This window comes from Maylandia zebra, linkage group LG22, assembly GCF_041146795.1.
Source record: "Maylandia zebra isolate NMK-2024a linkage group LG22, Mzebra_GT3a, whole genome shotgun sequence".
Taxonomy (NCBI): Eukaryota; Metazoa; Chordata; class Actinopteri; order Cichliformes; family Cichlidae; genus Maylandia; species Maylandia zebra.
In genome coordinates, this window is record NC_135187.1 from 28,608,396 (window position 1) to 28,628,345 (window position 19,950).

The window sequence follows — 19,950 nt, forward strand, 5'->3', positions numbered from 1 at the left end:
TAGCGACTATGTATTTTTAGTCTGGTTGGGTAAGATTTCTACTAATGTCCCACTATTTAATAATGAGGAATTGTACACTTCAACTTGTATTATTTAACAGTTTAGCAGTCAACTCAGATGTTTTCACATGTAATTTATTTGCATCCTTGTTTTTAAATGTGCAGTGTGTAAAATCTCAGATGGTAGAATCCTGAGAAATCTCTGCATACAAATTTAATGTGACGATGGACTGTAAAGGACAGGGAACTGGTCTCCCTTCTTCCCCAGTCACTGTAAGTGGTTTAACCCTTTAGTCTTCTAGTCAGGGATCCTTAAGCAACGTGCAGAACTCCAGATTGCCCTGATGCATATGTTGCAGAAAAAGTAAGAGTAATAAGTTGTGAGAATGTTTGCTGAGAAAAAGCTGGAAAAGAGGTATGAAAAATATGTTTCTTTAGCATCCTCTTTGGTATCACCACAAAGTCCAAAATCTAGCTTCTGTGAAGGTCCTGTTTCTGTGAAAAATAGAATATACAGATTTGGGGATAGCTTATCCTGACATCCAGGCAGGGGGAGGCCTTGCTTATATGTGCAAGACACTCAGAAACCACATAGAAGTAATATACTAGCATAGATGCTGCTGGTCTGGTCCCTGAACCCTTCAGGAGCTGAAATTCTTTCCTAAACTGGGAAAATTTTGGCTGTTAAAACTACAACTTTTGATCCTCTCAGTTCCCAAACACTTACTGTGTGGATTGTAAAAAGAAGAGATGATGCAACACATGCTGCTTTCTCAGAGAAAGACTTTACGTACAGATAGTTCAGCAAAAAACTTGCACATTTCATTTACTGTACATGTTATCATTGAGTAATTTTAAGAATCCAAAAAAGTCTGCAAACAAGGACGCTCGGGTGACAGACAATGTAGAAGAGAGGGGCAGAGTCCAAATTGGCTTTCTTCTTTTTTTCTGCGATGCAGTGAAGAGATGATGCTTTTTGCAGTGTGTATAACTGACACTGCAGCCTTACCCCATCTTCTTTTATACCAAAATACTGTTTTGTTTTATATATTTTGTTATCTAGGCTTTCAGAAAGCTTCAGCTACAGTTTCTGTAGTTACGCAACAGTTTTCAAAAAAACTTTTGTTTTTCCCCCCATCAGCCGATTAAAACAAATGGGTTTACCCCCAGATTTACAAACCTTAGGCTCTGGAACAGAAAATCTCCTCTGTGATTCCTAAACATGGTCTGGAGACTAAAGCAGGAACAATGGATATCATAATGCAGAGAATGTCTTCAAGAAAGTCAACAAGCGCTCACTTTAAACATAAACTTGTCATAAACAGAAATGACTCTTGAAGCATCAAAACATTTTTTGAGCATCTTTATTTTACCTTGTTCTCTTGGAGTGCCGGGACCCTTTTTGATAACTATTGTAAACAGATCATTACATCATTCTGCTGCTGTCTATGTTAGAGGCGATCACCTTATAAAAAGGGTTTGGGTTACTTTAAAATGTGCATGTCAGGGTTGGGTAGAGGTGCCTTTCATATCAGATCATAGCAAAACATTTTGATTGTGAGAAAACGTAACTCTAAATAACTGACCACTTTGATAATTGTACCCTCTCCGTGTGTCTGTATAAGGAAAACAGGTGCAGATGGAAATATATGCAAGAAACAAGTGTATAGTTTTATACATGTCTGCAAAACATCATGGTGTCTGTACACCGATCAGGCATAAAACTACGAACACATGCCTAATATTGTGTTGTTCCTGCTTTTGCTGCCAAAACAGGAAAAGTGAGATCAACTTTTTCAGCACTTACAGTAGCTCATCTGTTAGATCGGACCATACAGACCAGCCTTCAATACCCACATGCATCAGTGAGCCTTTGCCACTTACAACTCTGTCACTGGTTCATTACTGGTCCTTTCTTAAAACACCTAGTGACCACAGCAGACCAGGACCACCCTACGAGAGCTGCTGTGACCCAGTCCTCTAGCAACACAACTTGGGCTTTTTCAAACTTGATCAAATCCTTACGCTTCTAACACATTAACTTTGATGATAAAATACACTCGTATAAGGATTGTGATTTACCTCTTATTAGAAAAGAACATCTTTAGTTAGTATGTTATTCAAATCCATTTGAAAAACAAAACAACCATCAAGTAAGCATCAGTACCGCCAACCGGTGCTGCTAATGATGTTAATGTTAACTGTTTTTTTTCTTTACATTTGAAACACAGTTTTTGCAGTAATGGGTATAAAACCTCAAAGATGATCAATGATTTACAGCACTCATGTTAAAGCTGTGTGTTAGTTTTAGATGAGTTGAAGCAGACATCTTAAAAAGAATTGGCTGGCAAAAATTTCACAAAACATTCTTCCGCTTGACTTAAAGTTGGTGTAAATTCGGATTGAGCTGGAGTAAAAATGGAGCAATAAAAACCAAAACATGTCGTTTTGGTGGCGGATGGAAGCATTCAATGTGTTTTTTTTCCTGGATTGAACAGACAGCATCATTCATCACAATCATGAAAGTAGGTGCCATGTTTTCACCATCTTTAGCATTCATTTAAGGTTACGTTGTCTCTGAACATAATTTTCTTTGAGCTTTTTCTTCTTCAGCGACTTAACGAGGCCCACCTGGAAGAATTAACGGCACCAGCTGTTCAGCGGAAAATGTGTTGATTTGCATGTTTTCTTTGCTAATTTTTTTTGTGCTACATTTAGATGGAAAACTAATCACTACTTTAACATTGCACACTAAGATTGAGTGAGAATGTGTCAGGTGCACAAATTCTCATTGCATATTTTGTGTCTGGCCTCCTGTGGAGTTGAGTGTCGTCAGGTTTCATGCATTGATAAACTTGTGGTACTTCATATTTTTCTCCCTAGGCGTTGTTCAGTCATACATATACTCAGCATTATGATATCACGCCTGGGCTGCATGTCTGATCCAGTCTGGGGACAGAGGCTGTGGTAGTGTAGCACCATGTGGACAAAACTAGTCTTTCCTGATCATCGTGTTACTTGTTCCCACCTGTGCCTCCTTTGTCATAAACTGGTAGTGGCTTTAGACAGGCCACAGCTGAGAGAGCCTCGCTCTCCATTCTCTCTGGGAGCTGAATGAATAAAAGATGAGCACAGTCACAATAGGAAGACATCTGTGGCAAAACAAACAAAACATTACTCTTTCTGCCGCAGCGCGCACACAGCCATCTTGGAATATGAGACCGCGCCATTTTCCCAGAAATAAATATATATTCATACGACTGTATAGATAACAAAGGTAGCAATTTATTGTATTAGTTTTAAATAAGCATAGACATAAACTGAATCGTTTCTTAATAGCAGAAAATAAACTGGTGTCAGACCTTTCGTTCATCACTGTAACTTCATTGCTGCGCTTTAGATATAAACCTCGCTTCAGTCGTCTTTCAGAAACACTTCTGTACAAATTCATGTCTCACGAGGATGAAATACTTTTGTCTGCACAGCCCGTAACATGAAAGGTAAACGGGATTATTAATGCTCCAGTGACTGTGTTACCATGAGCAGACTGTCGGCTGCCTCTGCGTTTCTTTGTCATTTGACTCCATCAGGATGACTCCCTTCGGAGTACTAGGGGCACCTAACACATGTTCTGGTTTTGATGGGGCCAGTGCAGCTAATCACAGTCACTCAAGACAATGCTTGCAAGAATTATTATTTTTATTATTATTATTATTCTTTTTAAAACAGAAGCTGCGTCAAACTATACAGAGCATATAAGGAGGACAGGAAACAGCTGTCATTTTCCTACTTTCTGCTGTAGTCACATTAGCAAACACAGTGGTTGGAGACCAGTGCACGAACAAAATGTTTGTGGTGGTCTGTCAATGACTTGCACAATGGTTGCTTTTAAGCCAAGGATCTTTCACATTCAGTTGGTATTTTCAAATAAACATAATAAGATGGAGTTAATCTGCTCTTTGTGGTTGAAGGAGGTCAAGTTAGCAATTTCATGCAAACTGTTTGTGATGATACGGTGATTAACTGTGATGAATTGGAGAAAATCTGTTGCCGTCTACTTACATTCGGTGTCCAGTCAGAACCTCACAGATGTGAAATTCCTCGACTCACTTTCATATTTGAATACGACTAGAATACAGTCAGTTGTCCACTGGTTGAGTTGTAAAGAGACACAGGCTCATCGGAGTAGACTGACTCAGACTGACCGCAATGGGTTGTGTAAATTGGAAAGCAATTACATGACAACAAGAGTTGGGCCGCAATTGTTTGAAGACAGGTTGCCTCCCATCACCTTGTAATCAAAGTTAGTCACTGCAACAACTATAATTCTTAACACTTGTTGCTTTAGCTCTCAAAAATGTACATTTACACAGAGAAGGTTGAACGCAGGTGATCAAATCTGATTAAACAGGACTGCATTTTGTCCCGTGAGGTTATTTAAGTGTATTTGTGATGGTTCATTAAAAAAAGATCTGGTCATCAACAAAGGAGAGCTCCATAGCAGAATCAGCCAGAACAGTGGCTCAGAGAAACGCAGCTCTTGAATCTACAGACAGACTTGATCATGAGAAATGTGTCTGACTACTGATTTTATTAAGCTAGAGATTTGTAATCTTAATTTGAAATGATTGGTTTTTCAGAAGAATTACGCAAATTGAGCATTAGCTTGACGTTTGTTTGAAAATTGAAAATGATATTCATAAATCTCTTTAAAATTCGAATGTAGAGCGCATCTTTAACCCAACACAGCTGAGCAATACAACTTTCACAGTGGTGTTATTGATTACATGGCTTTTAAAATTAGCTCTGCTTTGCACTGGTGGCCTGTACTTTCGCCCTATTGCACCTCAGACAGGCCTCATTTCTGCTGCTATTCTTGTGACTTGTAATCAAAGAGTGTGATGACATCATCCACAATCATAGCTGTTTACCTGTAGAAATGTGAGGCCTGATGTTGCATATTTAAATAAATAGCTTCCCCCTTTCCCCTTTCATTTACTTCATCTCATTGCCTCCCCCCCTCTCCTTTAATTCACTGCAAAAAGCTCTGAGTTTATGAATATTTAAAGGGGAGTGTTATTCACAAAATCTTTATTTAATGCTGCCTCTGTTCACATCCTCTTAGAGGGTTTTTACATGCTTTGCTTATGAATCAAGCAGGGAATTGTAAACCGTTGTTCTTGCAGCGAGCTTGCATATCACTTTATTCTGTGAGTGCGTGTTAAACCCAGCCTGCTTGCTGTTCCTCCAATACCTCAGAGCAGGAGAGGCTCACCTGCACAGACAGAACACATGCTTTTATTCAGGTGATGTATCATTCATTTGGCACTTCTGTCTGAAGTGGATGCAGCTGAGCCATTTTTCGCAGGTAGCAGGGGTTTGTGGCATAAATTAGAGCATCAGGTATAGTGACGGGCACAGAGAGACTGGTGGGTAAAAGATCCATCGGCGGCTTTGTTGCTCTTGAAAGCTTACTGCAGAAGAAATGTGATAGTAACACCTTGTATGGTGCAGCCTGAGGCAGGTAAATCAGATGCCCCTCAGATGCTGTTTCTTTCCATTGTCTTGAACAAAACACACACACACACACCAACAAGTGCTCTGGTAAGCACACATTTGCGCAAGCTGCATTCAAATGGCTCCATGCGCGTCTCTGTTTACTTTGACCAAATACTTTTGCATCCACGTCTTGCCACCTTGTATCCCAATGGGAAATTCCTTGGCATTTGTTTTCCGATATTTCTTTGTTTCACCGATCCTTTATGTTTGTTTTGTGTGTTTGCAGAAAAAGTGTTTGGGGAATTTCTGAGCTGGGAGTTAGATGAGGCATTGTCTCACCTGCCTCTAAAGCCGGGCCAGTCTGTGACACTGACTGTCAACATCAAAGTCAAGCTCGACTTCTCCGGCCAGGAAAACCTGCTGCAGGACCTCAACGATGGTGAGCCCTCTCATAATTCGAATATGAATGAATATTCTTTATTGTCATTGTCACAGGTACAATGAAATTGAAAGATGTCAGCACTAAAGATGAAAAATGCAGTTGACTGTTTCCTGTTTACTATAAGGTTACAATCTATAGGTGTAAATAATCATCAAGGTTTACAGGTTAGTACTTATTTATCAATATTTAGGTACTACAACATTAGAGATTTTAACATTTCAACCTTTATCGAGATGTATGTTTGTGTGCAAGTGCAACTAGGCATGCCAGACAGGTATGTTTGATGCTCATTAGAAAAAACAAAACTAAATAAAAAGAAGCATAAATAACATCAAAAAAAGGTTCAATCAAGTTTGTCACCTGTCCTGACCAGTCTGTGCTGATATCATCTTAATTCATGATAACCCTCTTAAACAGACTAAGCACTAAATAACACGACATATTTTTAATAAGCTACTGGAACTAAACATTGAAAACTGCTTTAACTATGGCAATTTTAGTCTTATATTTACCACGGGAAATTAAATTTGTACTAAATGGTTCAATAGTTGTATTATCTTATTTTAAAAAATCATTAAACTTTATTTTTGGTCTATGTTGGTGTTACAGGTACCGGGTGGCAGCACCTGTAGACAGCTATATATGTGTCCTGTAAACAGGAAAGACATGATCAGACAGGGAGACGTGGCTTGCCGTTTCCTGAATACTCCGCCATTATTTATTCAAATTCACAATTATGCACTCCTTTTATTTCTTTTACAGTATTACAACTGTGTATTTATTATTCTTAACATAGCTCACACATTCTCCATATGTGTTCTGTTACCAACTAGACTAAAGGGAATTAACACATTCTAATGTCATAAACATGACCAATTTTCTTGTAAGACTTGGTTCAAAATGAATTCTAACAAGACAAATCTATAAATCTCAAATAGTTTGAAAGAATGGTGTAATCAGCACCATCTTGACATGTGCACTGAATTCACGGAAACACTTTATGGCAGAAAACAAGATACTAAAACAATACAGAATAACGGTGGAGCCGATCACTAACATCACAGAGCATAGGTGTGTGACCCAAACTAACATGCTAACCATAGCATGCTGCTAAAGCCGTAAACAGATACTTACAAAAGTCTAATTTACTGTACTACACAATGTTGTACGCTTTCACTTTCCAACCGTAATGATTAATCTATGCTATATAATGGATGTGATTGCTATTATATTCTATTTCGGGCACGATGCGAACCTGTAAATAGGAAAGAAATGATCAGACAGGGAGACGTGGTTTGCCGTTTCCTGAATACTCCGCCATTATGAGAAAACCGCGCGGAGCATGCGCTTCAGGGTATCAGGCTGCTAACAACAGGCCAAACCATGGTCTCACACTCCCACCTACTGGTACAAAAATGGAGCGTCCGCTACAAATATCCCGGGGTAGTTACCAAGTTTCCTGTTAAAATTACTGTAGTTATTTAGGGCATTCCCAAATGGAAATATCACTTACATTGAAAGTAAAATTACTTAAATTAATTCACATAAAAGTGATCACATATTAGTGGGTATCACACACTAGTGTGGCAGCACTAGTGTATCTTTAACTTTATCATTAAAAATGATCCAAAATGCTGCGGAGCTGTTGGGCTATTTAAAAAAACAAAAAACAGAACCCCGGCCCAAAAACTGCACAGTTAGTGGTAATTAGTGGTTCTTATTTTGTGCTTTTCTACCACTCAAAGCACAGCATGCGTCATTCACCAGTTCAAGTGCTTCTTTATATGTCCAAGTGCTTTCACATTTGCACTGTGATGAATGCATCAGGAGACACTCTGGGTTCAGCCTCTTGCCAGCGATTGAACTCGCAACCCTCCGATTAGTAGATGACCTGCCCTGCCTTTTGAACCGCAGCCACCTATACAGTGGAGTCCAATAAAAATAAAAGAATCAGATCGTAATTGAGCTTTATAAACCCCAGTCTCAGTCTGGCTAAATTTTCAGGTCTGTATATCTCTGCTTGCGTACCGTAACATATTTATAAGCTAACCATGAATATTTTTTAAAAAAAGGCTTCGTTAGTAATAAGACATGGATTAGTGCTCTCGCCTCACAGGAAAAAAGGTTCCTGGCTCGAGCATGCAGGTCAGCTGAGGCCTTTCTGTGTGGGATTGTGTCTTTGTAAGTTTCCTCAGGTGCCCCGCTTTTCTCAGTGCAGAAACATACATATTGGTTCAGCTAATGATTGTAAAATGACTCTGAATTGCTTAATGACAGCTGGGAAAAGCTCTAGCCCCCTGTCACAGTGAGTTGCATAGTCATTTAAGAAAATGGATGGTTTCTGTAATAATGTCAAGTGTCTTGATTGAAACTTCTCTACCGATGGTTACTTTTGCATTTGTCTTTCAGTGGAGTGGTGTTGAAACAATAGACGGAACAGTAGCTGACAGAAATTTTGAATAATTGTTGGTGTTTTAAAAAAAATGATGGCTTTACCTTTTCAAATTCAGGAGCTTTCCTCTTTTCTGTCATTGCACAAGTACATTTAGCCTATTTCCTTCCATTTTTATAGACAAAGCAATCGCTGAACTAAACTGGTGATCAGTAAGATAATCATTTTGAGGGCTAGCCCTGCAATGGAAAATAGTAAAGTCATCTTTGAACTATCCGTCTCAAATTATGTACATATTGATTGCTGATGAGTGTTCATGTGCTGCTGTACAGAGGAGTGTTCTTGTTCCAGGCATTCTGCCTGCCTTATTTAAGATTCTGCAGTAATAGGATCGAGGTCTCAAGGTCTCCACACCTCCATTTCCCTCCTAGCTTTTAGTTTCCTCGCTTGGATTTCCTCTCTTCTAATTCTTATTTCTGCTTAAAAAAATAGTCCGACCTTCTCCCCTACCTCGAAGCTCATTCATTGTGTTCCTCCTCGTAGCCTCTCATAGTTCATGCCCAGCCTTCTTTCTTTCCTGTCTCATTCCCAAGCTCTCTTCACACTGTTGAACCTCTTTACTACAGCCTCTATGGGCTGATGAATATTAATGAGCGATCAATACGGACCTGCTCGTGCAGCACAGAGTATTTTTCTCAGTGTGTTTGCGTGTACTTGCACGTGAATTCAAATGACAGGGAAAGTAAACGCATACAATGCTGCATGTTTATCTCAGCTCCAGTGCCAACTCGCCTCATGAGGTCATTTAAGCGACACTGCTTTAATGTTTTAATTAGCTGAGCAATAATTGAGGCCCTGAAATAAGGAGATAAGACTTGTTTTCTGCTATAAAAAGCAGTTACTATAGTGACACTATGGGATGCCGTTTTTATTAAACACATTTGATGCTATGTAATGGAGTCACATTAATAACGCTGTGTTAACATGCTGATGAACTTGCTTTGCAGAAAGATTTAGTTTTTTCTGCCTGTGCTCCGTGGAGGATTGTGAAGGTTTACAGATTATGGAAGTTCTGCCATCTTTGCTAATTAAACTGTAAAACCTTGATTATCTTTAGCACAACTGCTACATTCAGCAGCAGTTTAATTGTATCGCTTAGCCAACGCATATGGTGACACATACATTTTAATTCTGCCATGTATGGACAAGTCCTTATTTTATCAGAGGCAACTTGGCCCGAGTATCTTGCCCAGTGGGAATAAGATACTTGGCTGTTTATGCAGTTGTTTTGTGGTGTATGAAACAGATGCATATTACCTCTCTAAAGGAAACGTTTGAGTGGAACATTATTGACGATGATATTGATCGGCACAGGCTTTCTTATTTCTTTTCAAAGTTTTTCTGTCCCCAAGCAATGGTTTAAATACCATTTGTGGCAAATCATTGAGCAATAATCTACCCTTTTGTTATGATTCGGCATTTCAAGATGACATGAATTTGTGTCTAAGAAATACAATCCACAAAAAACGGCACTGCTCATATAAACAATGTGTTGATCTGCAAAGACCAAAAACAATGCTGAATTGCTGAAATATGCGATTTTCTTCATGGCAGCACTCTTTTTAACAACCTTGAAAAAATGTGCCAGAAAACCATTGAGCCATTTTCTGTTTTGGTGTTTTCCACGAGGTCTTCAAGATCAACTTATTGATTTATTGGTTGAAAATTGACAAAAATCATTGTTACTCTAACTTAAAAGCTACGATTCTTACAGATGTGGTGTGTATTGTAAATAAATGTAAAGTTTAAAAATATAAAATATCATGTTACGTTTGACCCCTGACCTCTGCTTGAAGGTCAACAGACTTATCTGAAGGTTATTAGTGTTAAAAGTGTTAATGATACTATACAGATCTGTTTAAAACCGTTTTTACTGCCATTGTTTGTATTATAGGGAATTATATATGTGGATTCCTAATATCACATTACTTCGGACTGACCTCTTCTTCATGTCACATTTAACCTCTACTCTTACTTTTACATTTCATATCTACCTTGCAAGATGACCCTAAATGTCATACTCTCTTTGTGAAACGAACGAACAGGGATGATTAGTATTCAGTATGCTGTGAAGGGCCCTGGTTCAGTATTTCAAAAGACACGTTTGTCCTCTTGTAAAAGTTAGATGATAGGGTCTTTTACACTTTGGGTAGACAGCCACTTTTCTAGCTAAGCTAATGTAAATGTGTTGTAGTTTTTATTAAAAAGGAGTACCCATATTTTGTAGCAGTTTCTTAAATGTTTAGCCAGCTAAACAAAATCTAATCTGAAGAAATGCTTGTGACCAACTGTTCACGTATCCTGTGTCAAAAGCAATTATAACAACAAATAAAATTTTAATAAGATTTTTTAAAAAATGAAAGCAAAAAGATGCCCATTGTTACCGATCCATTTAATTGAAATTTCTCTGTGTTATAAATATTCATTGTCCTTGGTAGCACAAGTAGGTCAACACAATCAGTCCTGAATGAATATAGTTGTTAAAAACTGCAATAACAAAATCTGAAGATGGCTGTGAGCATGTGGATGAATACGAATGTGGACACATGGAAACTTTCCTTTACTTTGCCCACATGAAATATGAAAACAAACTCTGTGTGTGGTCAGAGATTCGGTGTGCACACTACTTGTGTGTTGTTACTTAATGCAACTGTACACAATTATGTGCAGTAATTCACCACGGTGCAGAGAAAATCAGCCTGCTAGCTTAACTGTCCACGTGGCACTCAGTGTGTAGTGTTTGAGCTGAGACCAGTGGGTTAAATTATGCCACGGGAAACAGAGGCAACATTCAAAACAGGTTGACCCTCAATGATTTATCCTCAGACAGGCTTATCTCTCATTCTGTGTCCAGCTCAAAACCACGAAATCATAACACAGGATCAAATGGAAGTGATGTCATCACTCAGGAGTAATGGGCCTTGACTTACAGTGCTTTATTGTGTTAAATGGTGTGGGCGTCGTATCTAATGACAGTGTCAGTGTCTACATTAATGCTGCGGCTGTCTTTGAAGACAGCACCTTGTACCGTAGTCAGTGTCTGCAACTGTCAGAGAAAGAGACGCCAGAGACGCATCACTGGAGGCTGGAAGAAATTTTTTTTTTTTTAAATCTTGCATGTCCTCAGTCGACATCTCTGAGCGTATGCACTGCTGTCCTACTGATGTAGCTAGTTTCAGATTACTTAACTTTTAACTTAGACCGCCAGGCTGAGCTCTTAAGAACACCTTTTTTAAAAGTATTTAACCTGTGACATTTTGATGTTAGATTTCAAATGTACTCTCGTTGTCAAATCATACAGCACAGCTGCTATTCAATCTACACTTTCCTTTCCATGGAAGCTTTTTATATTTTTGCTGTTGTGAACAGCTCGAGTATGTGGATTCTTTTTTTGGAGAAAATCTTTGTTTCAAAAACTTTGTTTTTACTTCCAAGGTACAGACTAAATCAGTCTGTAGTGCTCACTATCAGAAAAGAATTTGTTAAAATACACTGATTGAAAAATGTAAAAGAAAAGCTTTGAAATCACATCAGGGAAAAAAATAAATAATGCTGGACATCTATACTCGTATGGACAAGGTAATATGTTAGGAATATAAGGATGCCATTTGGTGCAAATGGAAATGCTCAGCCTACAGAGAACTGAATTTAAAGACACCTTGAAACATAATGTCCCAGAGGTGTTGTATTTTTACTTATTTTTAGTGAGGTGAGCTTGGTATTGATTCCATCATCCTCCAGGAGCTGCCTGCAGACTCGCACCATATGAGGCCAGGCAGTGTCGTGCATCATGAAGTACCTAGGACCCACTGCACCAGTGTAGGCTCTTCTAATTCTAGTACAGTGGTTTGCAAAAGTATTTGGCCCCCTTGAACTTTTCCACATTTTGTCACATTGCAGCCACAAACATGAATCAATTTTATTGGAGATACCAGTCCTGGTGATTGGTGAAGGTCCTCTATGATCCTGTCTAGCTCTCCTGAAGTAACCGGCTGTCTCTTAGAATCTTCTTTATGCTCTTGAGACTGTGCTGGCATATAGAGCCAACCTTCTGACAGTGGCATATATTGATGGGTCGTCCTGGAAGAGTTGAACTACCTGTGCAGCCTCTGTAGGGCACAGGTATTACCGCATGCTACCAGTAGTGACACTGACCCTAGCCAAAATCAAAGCTAGTGAGGGGGTAAAAGTTGTCAGAGAAGATGAGGGAAAACTCTCAGTGGCCTTCACCTGTAAATCCATTTCTGTTTTGGGGGGGTTGTCTCATAGTTGCCCCTCTAGTGCACCTGCCCTTAATTTCATTAATACCAAAGCGGCTGAAAAGGATTAGCAATCCCCTCTGCTGCTTAGCTGACCAATATCCAAGAGGTTTTATTGAGTTGGTATTATGCTATGAATCAATTCCTGATATAAATCTTATGTAGGTTTCCATATAACTCTCATCTTGATACATATCATTGATGAATCAAAGCAGCATTTATAAACATTTGCAACCTGCTTTCTCTCATTGCTAGAGGTGGCTTTTAAAAAATATTGTAAAGCTGTAAAAGCATCTCCCTTCAAAAAGATGTGGAAATCCACCTTAATCCTTCAGTTTAGCTACAAGAGTAATCAATCTTTGGGAAAGGTGTCTCACAGAAGCTGAATTTACTCTGAAATAATACAAACAAACAAAGTTGGACATTGGTCTCTGTCTCATGAAATCATGAGGGAGGAGAAAGAAACAACTCCACTCTTTTCAGCTCATATACTATCAAATCCTAGTGACTGTGATCGCTAATCACTTCACGCATTCCCTGATCTTTGTCACTTTGACACTTAGATTTCTAACTAAAATTAGTTTTTCAGTTTAAATGTGGAGGCATTTATATGCTTTATAAAAATAAATCAATCCAAATGAGGTAATACATAGTTAAAAAATTCACAGGCGTCATCGGCAAGTTAACTTAATGTACACAAAGAGCCAAGAAAAGGGGATGTTTTGCTCCCAGATCTGCTCCTGTGTTTGAAACGCTCCCCGGATGTCCTACTCGGATCAGCTGCAGATGCTTATTTACGGTATAGATATGTATCAAAGTATCAAAGCGGAGACCGAAGTGGAATTTAATTTTGTGGAAGAGAGAGAAGTCGCAACAAGACAAATCTAGTGAGTGAAGATTGTGATGTTTTTAGCGTGCTGTACGCTTTTAACTGACTTTATACGTGTGTCTCACTGTCCTCCTTAGCCTGTAAGCCCGGTTTAGAAACTAGCAACTAGGCTGCTATCAAAAACTAGCTGTAGCCTGAATCCTTATACTTACTGCCCTTCACTGATTTCTGCTGAAATTTAGGATTCATTCTAAAGTTTTATTAATAACATGTAAAGCCCTACATGGCCCAGCTTCTGTTGCTGTAGCAGAGCTATGAGACCTGACCCCAGCAGTTGGCCTCTCTTGTTGTCTGATCGGGGTCTTCAGTTGTTTGATGCGCCTGTGTTAAAACCAGAGAACCATTCTTTAGAGGCTGTAGCTCCTAAACTTTGGAACAGTCTTCCTCAGTCTGTCAGGTTGGTCGAATCATTTTGTTTTAAATAACAGCTCAAAACTAATTTTATAGGTTAGGCTTTCTTTAATCTCTCTGTTCCATTTTCATTTTGGTCTTTGTTCTTCTCATAGTGTACAGAGGTGTACATATGAAGGGATGAAAGTAAGACTGTATGTCAAACTATGCATGTTTGACTGTGTGTTTGTATGTTTGGACATGCACACTTATTTTTGATGTGCAGTTTTATGTCAGACTGCTATGTATGCTAATACTATGCTACTATGTCTAAATTTGATAAATATGGAAACAGCTCTGATCGCTAGCTGTTTTCCCTCACATGTTACCAGACATCATCTTTTTTTTAACTCATAGAAACATATCAGATAAAATCTAAAAAAATCCTCTTAACATTAATGAATAAAAAAACTAAAAGATGCCACAAATACCCTGTTTGCTAATGTCACTGTTAAAAAGTCCAATCACTGCCTTATCAACTACAATCCCCTAATCTTATGCACAAATTACCAACACAAAAAAATAAATTTTTTTCTACAACTTATCACTGATTGTATTTTCTTTTACTGATCCATCCATGCAATTGGAAAACTTTAAATGTTCAAAACTTTTAATGTTTTTATATCTTATGAACCCCCATTAAAAATAGAATTAGTTGCAGATATAATACTTGGCTCTGTTCACAAGTCTTCATTGCCATCAACAGCAGAGATAAAGCACAAGAACGATCCAAGGTCTCTCCCTGCAGATTTCTCTAGGCCACAAAGAAATGTCTGCACTAGCCTGATTAGGAAAGCTAAATCAAATTATCATCTAGTGACAGTCATCTAGTCTTACTTCCACTAAATTCTACAAGACTGTGTCAACTTTTTAAATTAATCAAGGTCCCACCTTCCACCTCAGATCAAGGAGAGATCAGGTTGTGGGTTTGATGATCCTGAAAGACTCCATAGCTGAAGCTTTGAATTACCATTTCCTCCCTTGTGGTCTTTTTATTTAACAGGAATATGTGTTCATTCTACTATATATAATTACCATATTGGTTCTGCAGAGGGATGCCTCAATGCCTCACCCCTTTCTTGACTATTTTTTTTGTTGTAAAGTCATAAGTCCTAAGCCTTAAACTATGTGCTCTAAACTAAGTGTTTTGCATATTTGCCACATTTACATGTCTCAGATCATTAAACAGATTTTAATATTAGACAAAGATAATCCCAGGGAATACAGAATACAGTTTTTAAACGATTATGTCATTTATTAGAGGAAAAAAACAAATCTACCTGACTCTGTGTGACGTTAAGTGATACCTATCCCTGGGAGAAAGAACTTCTTTGACATTTTGCGATAACTGCTAATCAGTCTTTTACATCACTGGAGGAATTTTGGCCCACTCTTCTTTTCAGAAGTGTTTTAATTCAGCCACATTGCAGACTTTTTGAACAGGCGTAGCTTGTTTAAGCGCATGTGCAAGGATCACAATCAGATTTTAGTCCAGACTTTGACTAGACTTCTCCAGACTTAAACAATCAGAGGTGGACTTGCTGTTGTGTATATCAAATAATTGTCCTGCTGTAAAACTTAAGTGCGCTTGAGCTTCAGGGCATCAACTGACAGCTCGACTTTCTTCTTTCATTGTCACATGTGTTTAGTCTGGACATCACTATGAAGAGAACTGGGCTCTGAACCTGTCGTTTCTGGTATTCTCTGGAAAATGTCAAACAAAATCCAGGATGTTGGGCTGTGAGTTTAGGTGCATCTAAAAGATGTCAGGCCCTCATGCCACCCTCATCTGCATGTTTCTGATAGTTTGGTCAGGAACTAGCCTGCTGGAGATTATTGTAATCATTGTATGTCCTCTACACCTTTGAGATAGGGACTGGGCTGGGAGGCTTGGAACACCTTACTATTTCATGTTTAGATGTGCCATCCTGCATGACCTTTGCACCCTGAATGGCATGCATGTATCATCACATGCTAACAGTAGTGACAAGAACATAATAAAAAGTAAAACTGGAGAAAAATCAGTCAGGAGAGATGAAGAGAGAACAATGGTCTGGGGCTGCTGTCAGCAAATCCACTTCCTTTTTTCTGGGGGTTGTCTTGCTCTTGCTTCTGCTGTTCCCATGTGGTCACTTTCATTTTTTACTAAAGCAGGTCAAATGGATTCACAGTGGTTTTTACGTCTTGAACAGTTTAATTAACTTTGTTATGCTGTGATGTTTTTATTATCTTAGATTTTGAGCAGCATATAATAACAAGTTTATCAGCTGCATTGAAAAATATGCCACAGTAGTTTGAATTTCATGAATTGTGATGTCCAGAAAAGACAACTATGCTGAAATACACAATATGTGACAGAACGCTTTTAAACACAGTGATCAACACTGCGGTCTTTAACAGTTAAAGTTTATATTGAATGAGGATCGGGTCCAGCAGTGCTTGACTTGCATTTTCCATTATCTTGATGGTTCTTCCTCTGAACGACCAATTGAAAAAGATTCTAATGTAACGGTTGTCTTGTAGGAAAAAGCCTCGTAAAGGTGAGTGCAGCTGACCTATCATCACTGCATTTCATGGACGTCTAGATCTCTGCTAATAATGTTCCATTTATTTCAGAAATGACACTCCCAATCTTTGCCCCTCTATTTAAACACTGGCAGCAAGGCCGCCTGTGATAAAAATGCTGAGTTCACCTGAATTTCCCTGAGGCCGTTAGGCAACGAGACAGATGCTGATTGGAAGGTGGGTGAAAAAGGAGGTGATGATTGTGAGGGGTGCCATCGTTAATCACAACACTGATTACTCACACGGTCCCACTTTACCACAGGACACGGCGAGTCATGTGTGTCTCCTGAAAGAGACTGTGTATCATAAAGCTGGATTCGACTAATAAAGTCCTACAAGCGTCACTTTTGGTTCATGTCCTTCCCCGGCACTCAGAGTTTATGCCTGCATGTACATCTAACCTATTAAAAAGCAGGATATAGCAAATGAGTAAATAGGAGGAGACTGTGTCAGCCAACCAGTCAGCTTTGAATCTTTAGCAAAACATTTAGTCAGCGTTTCTATGTCCAGATGAATCCACTGTTTGGGGTTTTTAGTAAGATGGCTTAACTGTTAATGCCAGTTGACAATGTGATGATTTTTTTTTTTTTTTTTTGGGGTGGGGGGCTCATGGTTAATTATATTCATATACATAACAATTGTTCTGCTTTATTTGTAGGATATTTTAACCACAAGGAACTTGTTTCGTTTCAGACTGGGATCGTCATGTATTCAGATATTTAAAGTTGAGCAGTAGAGCCAGAATGATTTTTGATTTTTTATTCTTTTCCTAAAATTAGGTATTTGCCAATCTGTCCAGCTGACACAGCTGATAAATACATTTAAAAACAGAAAAAAGTTGATTTAAAAAAACAAAACAAAACAAAAAAAAACCCAGGAGTAACACTTTTCAGCCATGTTAAGGTTGTTTTGTTTTTTTGTTTTTTTGCCTGTCCCGTTTGGCTCTTTTGCCATCAGAATTATTGTCTAAAGGCGAAGAAAGATGCCCAACGGATTTAATTTACCAAATGGACCATCCCAGCCTTGCCATAATGGTCCATTTGATTCACCTTTTATTGTTTATTTTATTGTATTTTCACTTGCTAAATACGGGACAGACTTGACTGGGGAAAAGAAAGGGGAGAAAGAAAGAGGGAAAGAGAAACAGTGGAGAAGAAGGACGGTGATAAAGGGCAAAAAACAACAAAATAAGCAGACAAAAAATACAAATATCAATCACCTGGATCACCTGTTGAGAAAGAAAAAAGAGAAAACAAGCAGAAGAAAAAAAAAAAGAGCAACATAATAAACAACATCACCATGGTCTATGGGAATATGACAGTAAATACTAAATATTAAACATTATTGTGCAGCACGTAATATCGACAGCGCACAGTGTGCTTTGAGGTAGCAGCCAAAAAGGGTGTAGTTTGTGTGTGTGTGAGCACCCGTGTGTAAACCTGTGAGCATGAACGTGCTTGTATTAAAAGGTTCCTTCATGTAATGATCTGCTAGAGGGTGTGGGGGGGCCACAGCCCCGTCCTCCAGGGCATGAAGCAGGTATGGAGGAGATCATGTTAAGGTTGTTGACGTGGCTTAGTGTGTCCACCAGAGGACAGTCTGCAAATTCCCTGTTTGCAACACAGCTCCTACAACCAGTTGAGCCAAGCAAATTCGGGGAGAGCGTAAGTGAGTGCATAACTACAAATAACAAATATATTTGCAGTGACTAATATTTGAGCTGTCATAGTGTAACCATTGTAATACCTCGTCCATCCATCTGCTTCCGCTTATCCTTTTCAGGGTCGCGGGGGGCGCTGGAGCCTATCCCAGCTGTCATAGGGCGAGAGGCGGGGTACACCCTGAACAGGTCACCAGTCTGTCGCAGGGCTGGTGACCATTCGCGCTTACATTCAATCCCGCATTCACACCTATGGGCAATTTGGATTAACCAATTAACCTATCCCCACTAACTGCATATCTTTGGACTGTGGGAGGAAGCCCAGGCACTTTTCTCAAAAAGTGCCTGAGTCCTTACTAACACGTTCCGAATCGAGAATCAGGCCTTTATTTAAAATAGACTGCAGTTGGAGACGAAAGAGCCCGAAGCACTGTGTGTTTGAACAAACTGTTCTTATTTATTTCATCAAAAAAATATGCAAGAAGGAAATCTGTGTGTTCTTTCTACCGTTTATGAATTCTTGCTATTTTTACTAAGATTTTTTCTCATCTGCTCACAATTGTTACGGCTATATTCATTTGTTTTTCCTGCCAAGTTGTTAGTCGGAAATGCAACATATCCATGTTTATTGGTTGTTGTTGTATTTTTAGCATAATCCAAATTTTCACTTAAATGAATTCTAGCAGCACAGTAGTGTAATCCTTTAGTACAAGCAAGTCCCTTTGACAGAAGTCCTCTTCCATGTGGTTCTATTGAACGGTTTTCTATGTAGCTATTTTAGAGCTGGACAGTTTGTGAATATGTCCATCATGAACCCAATAGCCCAAGCTGCTGCAAAGGCCGGTAATTTCCCTTCTCTAGGGGGAAATTGCAGGGCTTTTTATCCTGCTGACGTCGGAGAGTGACATGATTCCTTTGACGTCAGAGCTTAAGGTGTGGGCGTCATTTTTGTGTATTGTTTCAGTGAGTTCAAAGCGCAGCAGCCCCTCTGGTGGTGCCTAACAGCTGCTGATTGTGCAGCTGCTTCTGTGTCCATGCTGCTTCTCTCAGGTCATGGACATAAAATCATTCATTCATATCCTCATGCACAAAATAGTACCATAAACCCAGTGATCTCAGATTTTCTGTTATTTAAAAGTTTGAAAATCAGATAGGCCGTAGAGCAATTGTGATGCAATAGATGAACTATGTTTGCTATCTGATAAGAAAAATGATAACAGCAGCCTGAGATAAAGTCCACTGATATTTTGTATCATTGGGTAAACCTCTGCTGTGTATAGACATGATTTTATGTCAGTGACAGCAGAGAAATTGTTAGATCTCTCAGTGTAATGCAATATATGCTGACAGCACTACACACTAGAACTTACAGAATGAACATAAAGGTTAATCAAGACCTTTCGGAACAGCATAACTATAAAGGTTCATCACTGTGTGTTAGTTTCAGGGTACCCACTAATTTCGTCTGACCCCGAGTCGTGCTCATGCTAATTGTTGCCGTCCTGATTAAGTTAGTTATCTTTGAGCATGTGTGCAAGTTACAGTAACTGATGCAGAAATATGTATTACTAATATTTAGCTGTGTGCTGGCAGTTATCAGAGGTGTACCAACTTAGCCTATAAAATAACCCATGCAGAGTATTGATGGGGGCTCAGGTTTCGCCCATTGGCTTTTTGGAGGGACCACCAGGAGCCAATTAACAGCAAGAAAGGGAAGTGAGAGTCCAGTAGTGAGGAAGCAGCACACATACATTAGGACCTTTTATAGAACATGTAAGTTGCCTAAACTAAATAA

The 19,950-nt window shown here is 39.0% G+C and overlaps 1 protein-coding gene across 5 annotated transcripts in view; it reads left to right on the forward strand.

Moving 5' to 3' along the window:
- The window catches only part of trappc9 (trafficking protein particle complex subunit 9), a 231,322-nt gene that overhangs the window by 68,234 nt on the left and 143,138 nt on the right, over nt 1-19,950 (forward strand). For all 5 annotated transcript variants that reach the window (XM_024798279.2, XM_024798280.2, XM_024798281.2 and 2 more), the window contains one exon: nt 5,785-5,937. In XM_024798279.2, coding sequence (XP_024654047.2) covers nt 5,785-5,937 — 153 coding nt within the window. The remainder of the gene's footprint in view (nt 1-5,784; nt 5,938-19,950) is intronic.